At 40.5% G+C, this 10699-nt stretch overlaps 1 protein-coding gene and 1 long non-coding RNA gene across 2 annotated transcripts; both read left to right on the top strand.

Moving 5' to 3' along the window:
• The first annotated feature begins 339 nt into the window (after positions 1-339).
• Positions 340-3408, top strand: LOC145454439 (uncharacterized). The gene is made up of 3 exons (XR_013920132.1): positions 340-768; positions 839-1014; positions 3194-3408. It is a non-coding gene; the product is annotated as an uncharacterized LOC145454439 (long non-coding RNA).
• Positions 3409-6762: 3354 nt separating this feature from the next.
• On the top strand, positions 6763-10494 carry LOC145454431 (cytochrome P450 3A18-like). Its single transcript, XM_080332426.1, has one exon. The coding sequence runs from the start codon at positions 7625-7627 to the stop codon at positions 9134-9136; it is 1512 nt and encodes a 503-aa protein (XP_080188552.1). The 5' UTR covers positions 6763-7624; the 3' UTR covers positions 9137-10494.
• The last annotated feature ends 205 nt before the right edge of the window (positions 10495-10699 follow it).

Here is a 10699-nt window from a genome sequence, read left to right as displayed (position 1 = left end):
TATCATGTTAGGGGGGTTGTAGCTAGAATCAGGAACAAAACAGCTATTCGTCCCCCAGTCCAAACGTTAGTCTTTGGTCCCCATAGGGTGATAATTTCAAGTTGAAGACTGAATTTCGTCAATAACATTGGTAATCGCATTACATTATTATCAATTTTTGTTCCTCTCTCTCTCTCTTCCCCCGATGGTCAGATTTACCTGTGGAGACGGGGTCACGTAAGTCATAATTGTAACGTCTGTTATCGTGTTATAGGCCCTTTTCATACCGGATTTACGAAACTCTTTCGGGAACAAGTTCCGAAACAGGCGATGTTCACATTGAGAAAAAATTACCGAAACAGTTCCAGGAAAAGAACGCGTTCATACCTATTTAGAGTTACCGCGAACTTATGTTCATACAGGTCGTTTTTTCGGTAAATTCGCGGGAAATTATGGCCAGTATGAACGCGATTCTCCGTAAGTGTTGATAGTTACGAAACCATGTCTGTGGGGTGTTCCAGTTGTAATATGCTTGTGGAAAACGATGTGGGAGAGGCATATTCGTGAGATGCGGAGAAGTTGGCTCCAACTTTTAGCTATGGGATGTTGCGGATATGCCTTCTCGATGTGTATGGGGCTCTATACTCAATATACCTGGATCAGTAATAGAGACCGAGCATGTTCCTGGCTTATATTATTAACCGAAGCTGAGAGCAGAAACTGAAAGCCAGCAAAGAGGACAGAGTCCTGGAATGAAAAGAACCACCGATCACATCTGCGTACGACAAAGTCAGTTTATCTATAGTTGTGATTGCTGTATAATGGTTTGGGTAAATCTAATCTTATGTACACTGTACAGAAAAACCAGGGAATTCGAGAAATCCGTGAGAGAAGCATTTGGTGTACTCTGCGACGAGCTTCGAAACCATAACGAAAAGCAGCCAGCAAATTATACGAACTCAATTTCTCTTGCTTGCTGAGTAGCTGTCGCTCTTTGGAGGGTAGCCAATGAAGCCAATCGTTTATTAAATCCAGGTAAACGATTTTAATACAAATAATTACTGGTGCCTAGTGGGGCTAGCCACAATGATTCGAGTACTCGAATCTGAATCGAGTAATAACTTTAATGATTCGAGTCGAGTAGTAAAATACTATTTTTCGAGTACTGTAATTATACTGAAAGTTGATTTGCTAACGAGAATTATACCGTAGTTTTGATACTATTTTCCACTGAGTAAGCCTTGAAACCTTGATTGGCCGTGTCGCAACATACGAGATATAGCACAAAGCTACGAACGTTGCTGGAAATAACACATTTCCGAAGTCAGGACCATCTCATGGCCATAACAGTCAAGCAGTGCAATGAAAATGGTATGGTCGAAAAAAACAAAGTATCTTTAATGCGACGGACAATAGGCGTTATGTTTTTTATGGTGGCATAAAAGGTAGCCTACACACTTAAATTTTGGCATTGTACATTGTGTTGTGATGTCATCATGATGATACTCGACTCGAATCGAAGTGTAATAAGTGATTCAGAATCGAATCACTCAGGCACTCGATTTTGCCCAACCCTAGTGCATCGTAATATTTCTATATTTGTCATGGCGGAACGTCAGCCAGTTTTTGCGTAGCATACCACTACAAAAAGGTCAGACAAATTTGGTCTTGAATCATTATGTTTGAAAAATAAGTCTGAAAGACCAATTGTTCTTGCCAAGTAGGCTACTTTCTATCTCGAAAGTAAGACCCAAATTGATGGAAGATAGACTTAAACTGGAAACGGAGCAGTCAACACAATGACTTGGACTCGAGTCATAAAACCATGTCTCGAACTCGACGCTCTGCTCGATGAGTTGGACTCGGATTTGACACGGTGGTAAATTGAAAATGAATTGACTTGAATCTAGTCAAAACTATTGAAGTGGGATCGACTTGTGACTAGGTTACAACCCTGCTCACTCTTAAGACTGAAATTGCTGAAAATGAGACCAAATTTGTATATTTTTTGTAGTGTAGTCAGACATGTAGGCTACATTGTACATCAACCTACTCAGTTAATTTTAGTTACTAAAACTAAGTAGTTCTAGTTGTGGATTTGAAAAAGTGAATAGTTTTTGGTTCTAGTTGCGGATATTTGAAAGTGAGTAGTTCTAGTTCTAATTGCAGATTTTGAAAAGTTGATGGTTCTAGTTCAGGGTCGGCCAGCCCGTGGCTCGTGAGTTAATTTCCGAAATTAGTAGTATTATCAAAAATGGATTCCACAGATTGTGAACTTGCAAGGCCAATCAAAAATTTGATTTGTCTGGCCGCAACACTCGAGATGTGATGACTGAAATATCAGTTCCGACGCATTGGTGGATCTATGAGCCAGTCACATTTTGGTAGATCTTCGTACACTACAATAAAGCAGAATACTTGCGATAGATTTATCAAAAGTAAAAATTTTCTGCACGCTTAGCGCAACATCTTGTCACTCGATTTCTTGCTTTTAATATTGTTACCCCGTCGTGAAAATGAAAGAACGCCTAATGTAGCGGATTGAGTCTAACTATATATATATTCGCGACCTCCCGTTAGCACTCGCAGAAAGACCGTTGACTATGAAACCTAGGCACAAAATGATTGCCGCATGTTGGACGAAGCTTTCGATATCGATATGTCCAGGTGCTGAATAGTCCAGTCCTTGCAAACGGAGCCCAACAATATGCATCAGGCTTGCAATATAGTGGGGTGACAATATTATAAATTTATCAACTTCAAAAAATTTTCGCACTTAGCGCGGCTAGTGGCCCGCAGAATAGTTCGTCAATCGAATGTGGCGATTTGGCTGAAAAGGTTGGCCACCCCTGTTCTAGTTGCTAGTTTAAAAAATTGAGTAGTTAAAGTTGCGCATTTTGAAATTCCAGTACACAGCACAAGTCTTGAGTGTTGTGGGTGGATAAAAAATTACCACAGCAACATTTGTACCAAACATGCATTTACTGCATTCACATGCATTTGCTGCATTCAAGTTTTTCAGGATGACTTCATGATTGGGAGCCAGAGGGTTCAGTACTAGCCTACATAACTGATGACACAGCCTATCCCTTTCAGCCCCGGCTCACGAAGCCTTTTCCCTGAAACACAAACAGAGCATAAGCTAGAGCCAATTTCAAATATGTAATATAAATTTCCTATCTGCCGCCCGTAAAATTCACAATTGCTTTTTCAGAAACTTAGCAAAGCACACATGAAGGTTGAAAGATTTTGGTCGACTGAAGGCGCGGTGTTCGGCTTAGCTCAGAAACTGCAATCCGCTAAGGCCAGAATGATACAGATGGTATACGCAATGAAGCCAAGACCTGGTGGTGATCCAAATATCGCTGGCCCAGACGTCGGAAATGCCCTGTGTGAATTTCTCAATAAACAGGCTCTTGCTTAACGAGATGTGTTTGTGCTGTTTCATTTTATTCATGAGAAAAACTATTACTTGATGCACACTTGGACAGGTCCATCTTTTTCATCAGTATCCTCCATCTAGACCTGCGAAAAAATCAGATTAAGTTACACTTGCCTAACATTGTGTGACAAAGGAATGAGAATGACTTGGTTGTAACAAGAAAATGAAGGCATATGTGAAAACCAAATTATGGCTTGGATGATGTACGATGGTTTACCAGCCCGTTCGTACAATTTCAATTTTGGTTAGTGATTCAGAGCTAAGGACATCATTCTCTGATGTGCTGCCACTACTATCAAAGCAAATGTTACTAAATCCCCTTTTCAGTAGGCGTATATGATGGTGACTAACCTACGCACAGCATATCCGTGGTTAGAAACTTGCCTTTGATGTAACAAATTTGGTAAGGGTTAAGATCGCCTACCAAATTAGTGTTGAAGTCTCAAAGTTTTCAGGCAACTCACCCAATGCTGCATCATTTGGAGATGGTGTTCTATCTTTTAAGCCGTGCTCTGTTTACAAAACCGCAGAAAAAATAAGCTGACTAGTAGTCAGTGACTACGTATTGTGAGCATACAGAATATAAATCCAAGAATAATGCATTCCCAACACCATTACACAAGAAGATCAAAATGCCGCAGGTAGCTGACCTCGAAATACAAGCAGCCTGAATGAACAGCGAGTTACCGTAACTAAAAGTTTGATTGACAGCGTTCCGGGAACCCAGCTGCGCCATTCGTGTTCATACTCAGTCGGTCCCGTAAAAATCTCCGAAAATAAGCGCGTTCATACCGCCCCGAAAAACCGATGTTATGTTCACATAGAGGGGTTCCGGTAAACATTTTTGAGAAATGTTATTACCGGAACCCCGGTATGAAAAGGGCCATAATTACTTTAGTGTATGTTGTTAATTCGCGATTTCCGGTATGTTATATAATCAAAAGATATTGTTGTATCCCTAACGTAGCAGACTAAAAGAAAAACTTTCGTGAGACGCACACACAAATTGTCATGCATTTAATGCTCTATGGGTGTCCGGGTGGCATTTGCATTGTGGGCTCGGATTGGAAGGACTGGACTATTAGTCACGCCCACCCAGCGCGGCTTTCGACAATGGAGATATACCCCAAATTTCGGCCAAGGTCTTTCTTTAGTAGCACGCTTCGAGAAGTCGCGTGTTGGTCGAAATTGCATATGTCTTTTGGTGTGTCGGGGCAAGGTATTGACTGGAACTTAAATGCCTATATTGCTATAAATTAGGGTTGTATTTAAAACAAAAATAAATTTAAAGCGAGCATGTTTACAACATGCCCTTGTTTAAAACATGTTTTTTTTTCAAACCTTGACGTCGCCAATATGGATTGACATTGACAATTGAAATTATAGGGTAAATATATCTCCTTTGACGGAATATATGTACTATAACTGTTGAACCGATTAATTTGAGGGATTCCAACCATCTCATATCGATGTACGTCGGCCAAATCGGGTGGTAATTGTGGAAAGCATTTACACAATTATGGCATGATTTTACAACTTAGAAAAACACAATTTAGTTTTTTTTAAAGCCTTTGGTTAAAACACTGTTCAAAACAAGTTTTAAACAATGTGTTTTAACCAACCTTTTGTTTTAAATGCATGCCTACTATAAATTATGTATGGTTTTTTGTTGAGGGGGAAACGTATGCATTCCAAAATCAAGCTTATCTAGAGAGAATTTTCAAGTTAATTAAATCTTTCGAGAATACTCTATAATTTATGTTGGTTTACGAAATACTCTTGAGTTCCCTCCGAGCTCGCTCCCCACCCTATTGGGAAATTTGGGGTGCGGCAGTCATGGACCTGGCAAGAATGCAATTGGTTGGGAGCGATAAATCGTCTTCTATAAAAATGGGCAATGGGTACTTTATGACGTAACAAGCAAATGATGCATATTTTTTAAAGGAAGTTTGTTATCTCATTAGGCCTTTTCAGCGCAATCCATATATTGTCTTTCAATATAACTTCCAAAATGCAAAATAAATGTAATCGTGAGTAATCGTGATTTCTTTTCCAATGTAATCGTAATCGTAATCGACTGCTTCCTGATTTTGCTGTAATCGTAATCGTAATCGTAATCGCGTCATTCGGAAGTAATCGTAATCGCAATCGATTACATTCATGAAGTAATCACCCCATGTCTGATTGTTCATTTAGTATGCTATGAATTCCTCTTCTTTGCATCGCCTAGGCCCAGGTGGGTGAGTGATTTCAAAGACTACTCCAAGTCGTTTCGACGTCTTCCTATCTTTTCATTGTATCGCAGTCTTGTGATGTACTTGAGTAGAAATTGACGCGTTACTTCTACTTCTACTTGAGTACCTATGTTAAGTACTTTGACCACCTCTCATGACGTCACAATGGTTATAGCTATGACCCAACAGCAAGGAAGACGTCACAGAAGGACTGTTTTTAGTACTGAAATGCAAAATTTTAAATCACAGATTATAAAAATTCCTGACGTGATGGGAAAAAAGCAACTTCATATTCGTAATCAGAGTACGAAAATTGACCTAATAGTCATTATTTTGGCCAAACCAAAATCATGTCGACCAGTGTTATAGTTCATAATCCGAAAATTTTCACAGGCCAATGCATACATTGCAATACAGGTGATTACAAGATCATACGGGAAGTGCTGCATTCGATATAGTCTTTGATAAATTTGAGTAATGTGTTATAAGGGCATTCATGGTATGATTCATCCGAACAGGGTATTATTCGCCAAACTCGAGGAACTCGACCTAAACTTTTTGTTACTTAATTGAACGCAGTTTTCAATTGTCTCTCAACTGACATACCACCAAGTAAAGCTTTACAGACCTAATTCAAATTGGAGCCCTAGAGTTACAAATACACGAAGTGTAAGAATAAATCGAAGGTTTGAAATTTTTACTCGAGGAATTTAAGAATGAGTGAATCAATATCAGGTAGTATTACAGTGAGAAATCCGAGATGAAACAGATTTAACAGAACGACAATTGAATACGTGATCGATCGAGCAGACGTGCTGAAATATCGCTGCGATACTTCGAGCGTTCACAGAACCGTGAGTCTATCTATTGTGGTGATGATAGGTCAACCGTAACCTAACAGCATTCGCATACAAGTTTCGCCGCCTCTACGTTATTGACACAAGTCAGCGTCTCAAATATACAACACCGTGTAGCAGTGACCAAGCGATATTAAGGTTATTATCCGCAGGGTTATTCATCGTATAAGAGCTGTCTGATACATGTTGCAAATTATGCTCGAACTGAATGATTCAAACCAGGTGTGGATCGGTATATAAACGCCGTTGCAATTGCTAGATCAGATCAGTAATTCTTGTCTAACAATGTTATTGTCTTGTTTGCAGGTAGTCACCACACAAAACCTTCATTCTAACTTAGTTGGTGCATATTGAATTTAAGTTAAGTTAAGTTCGGGTACCTTATAATGTGTGGAGTGAGTGGAACATGGAATGGAATAATATATTGTTGGTGACGACTATGATTTCTACAATGGAATATAAATCATATATTATTTCAAAACCGATGGTCCCGAGAGGAAAGGTTAGGAAATTTATTTACCGCGTAACGGTTTAATTTACTTGCAGGACTGACAGAATATTGTCAACACTGTAGCAATTTCTAGGGCAGGTCAAAATTGATGATCTGAGATTCTGAGTAATTCGACTCTGAATTGAGTATGGAGTCGAGTTTTGAGTATCGCTCATTATGACGTCCTAAGAGCACGTATAAATACGGGAAATTCGAATGTGTAGCATACGCGGCAATGCAGATATGAATACCAACTTAACGTCACATAACGATAAATTGATATGTTGGCGACCCAACCCACTTCCTTGGACTTTGTGATAAAACTGACAATACTGTCGCTTCGGATTCACATCAATGTCAATTCCGCTAACGTGGGTAACTTTGTAAGTATAACGCGTAAATCGGGTGCTGTAACCAATTGACACTTCAAGGCTTTCACATGTAAAAACAGCATCGGGACTGTTATAGTTAGTGGAAAGGGGCGTACAATTTCAGTACTCGAAAAAATTATCTCTCACCAATAATAATAGACTCTAATCTTTGCAATTTATACTCGATCCGGATTCGAGTACTCTAGTCCTAAGAATCGCGCTTCAACGTTGTGTATTCAAATCGATTCTAGATGTTATGTTTGGAAACAGCTTTACTTATTGCAACGCTTTCCATGCTGATATGGTTCCACGTAAGACGTAAGTGGTCGGTATTGAAGACCTGGGGAATACCCCATGATCCCCCATCCATTTTTCGATTCGGACACCAAACACTCATCTTCGGCTCGAACGACGTGAGCGGATATTACATCGAGTGCAAAATGAAGTACGGCAATGTGTGGGGATACTACGTGGGGACGGAACCAAGAATCGTTGTCCATGATACAAATATGCTGAAACAGATAATGATAAAAGATGCGCACAGTACCTTTCCCAACAGGGTCGACGTCACGACGATGCCGGTGGAAAACATCCTTACCTCTGGCCTTATTTTTGCAACCGGAAAACAGTGGAAGCGTATGAGATCAACGCTGACACCGGCATTTTCCTCAGCTCGATTACGGGACATGGGACCTATCATCGAGAGATGCATTGACGCCGCAATGCAGAATATTGCTGGCCAAGTTACGAGCGATAACGAGATTAAAGTTATCGACATTTTCGCAAAGTTCTCGTTGGACGCCATTTGCGCTACTGCTTTTGGCACACATGGAGTGGTCGGGTCATCGGTGTCTCGCGTCGCAAATTTGTTAGACAATGAACCACCCAAAGCAGCTCATTTGGTTCTCCTTCGCGTATTTCCAATGTTTCGCAATGCTATTCTTTCGGTTTTTGCGAGCCGCAGAAGAAAATACATTCAATACCTGACTGCGTTTTGTCGACGCGTGGCCAAAGAACGAGACGAGTCTACATTTCCGAGCCCGAGAGATCTGATGCAACTGATGTTAGAATCCCGAGTGGACACAATTGATGACGGAAGAAGCATAGGTCTGACGCAGCATGAAGTAGCCGGCAATAGCATAACGATGCTTCTTGCTGGGCGGAATACTCTTGCAAATTCTCTGAATTACCTCGCATATAATTTAGCGATGCACAGACAGGTGCAGGAAAAGCTTCGAAAGGAAATCGATCGCTATTTTGAAGAGAACGAAAGCTTAGACTGGGAAGTGGTGGGCAAAATGAAATACCTGGAGATGTGCATTGTTGAAAGTATGCGGTTATATCCACCTATAGCACGCACAATTCGCAAGTCTGAACGAGACGTTACGGTTGGCAACACCCTAGTGTCGAAGGGTACATGTATTGACGTTCCGATCCACGCTTTATCGCGAGATCCTGAACTGTGGAAAGATCCACTTCAATTCGATCCCGATAGATTTAAAGATATGACTGAAGTGGATACCATGGTGTATCAACCATTTGGAAATGGCCCTCGTGTGTGCATCGGGAAGAGGTTTGCGTTAATGGAAATGAAGCTACTTGTATCGAGATTATTGCATGAATATGTTCTGCTGCCATCAGAGTCCACGCCAAAGCTGCCATTAGACCTCAAATATAATCTCGCAGTCACTCCGAAGTGTCCAGTATTGCTTAAAATACACCAGCGATCTAAAGTTAATAACAACTTGTCAACAATATGTTGACTATACTATCCCTCAGGGTTGTAATGACTCGATTCACGATTTTCTGATTTGTGTATTGACTCGACTTGGACTCGAGTCATTGCGCATGTTTCGAACCAAGTCATATGACTCGAGACTGAGACGGCCCAGACCGACATTTCATTGCAATTTCGAAGAATAGAAAACTTACCACGCTATTGGGATTTCGCCTGCGACCAGAAACTGCTAAAAGTGAAGAAAATGGTATATTTTGAATGCGAACCATTCCATATCACCAAATAGACTTATAAAAAGTGGGTTAACAAGACTTTAACTGCAAACTGAGCAATCAACAAAATGACTTGGACTCGGACTCGAGTCATAATACCATGCCTCGGATAGGAACCTCTGATCGCTGACTTGGACTCGGACTTGACTCGGTGATGAATTGAAAATGACTCAACTTGTCTCGATTCAAAACTATAAAAGTGAGATTGACTTGTGACTCGGAGCCTTGTGACTTGGTTACAACCCTGCTATCCCTACTGAATGTTCGTTACGACTAACGACACATCGCCACTTTCATTCCAAGTTAATATGTAAATTCATTCAAGAGCAGTGATTTCCAATCGCGACTCACAGAGCCGCATGCGGCTCCAAGTAGCCTTCTTGCAGGTCTGATTGACCTCTAAATATACAACAAAATTATAATAGACTACGGTTGTTATTTGTGAGTAGTTAGAGTCGATTTCTGTATAGCCATGACAAAATGAGGGATATTAGCTATGTCTAAAGCCGCTTCAGGAAACTGAAAGGAGAATTATTATACAGACTAGCGTCAAACGCATGAATGAATGCCCGCCAGGCAAGGTTATGTCTTGATTATTGCTGGTCATAGACCTTTATAGATCGTATCTGTACAGAGTAAATTTCCAATCAATTTTACTAACCTAAAAAAAACGGCTTATAGTCAAGTGTATATTGCAATAAGTCCAATATTACTAGGCGTATAATCCCCGCAAACTTGTGCATTATGTGCTGGAATATGCAGAGCGTCTATCTATGCTAAAATAACCGAAGAATCTATAGAAGTCTATGTGCATGCTATTGAAGTAGCTGGATGGTAAGAACCCGAGGTGCGGTTGCAACCTTTAAATTTTAGTGATAAGTAGCTTACACGAGTGTCGTCATGCGGCTCCGTGCGTACTTTGAAGTTTGCAATTCGGCTCCGATATCCAAAAAGTTTGGGAACCAATGTTCTGGACTATTTTATATGCCTCACCCATCGATACATATATTATGTCTATATCGATATATATTGCTGTATATTTCTATGTCTGTCGTGGTATTCCTGTCATCTCCGATATCGATACTGAAAATTAAATGTATGCCAAAGTTCAGCTGATGGTAAATATATGTCAAAGTTCAGCTGATGGTGAGAGACACTGACAGAGCACATTCCAGCAGTTAACGGTCCAATACATTTCTTGTCATCCGAGCATTTGCTTAGCATGGGGTGCGAATACGGCTAGGCCAGAGATCTCAAACTCAAATGTGCTCGCGGGTCAATTTCCTAGTTTGTCATGACGCCGCGGGCCGCAGCAT

Source organism: Botryllus schlosseri, chromosome 13 (assembly GCF_051294905.1).
Source record: "Botryllus schlosseri isolate E-star chromosome 13, Bs_hap1, whole genome shotgun sequence".
Lineage (NCBI taxonomy): Eukaryota > Metazoa > Chordata > Ascidiacea > Stolidobranchia > Styelidae > Botryllus > Botryllus schlosseri.
This window is presented reverse-complemented; position numbering and strand designations above follow the sequence as displayed.

Excerpts from the sequence above, each read along its gene's own strand:
- LOC145454431 (XM_080332426.1), top strand. The coding sequence starts at position 7,625 with ATGTTATGTTTGGAAACAGCTTTACTTATTGCAACGCTTTCCATGCTG.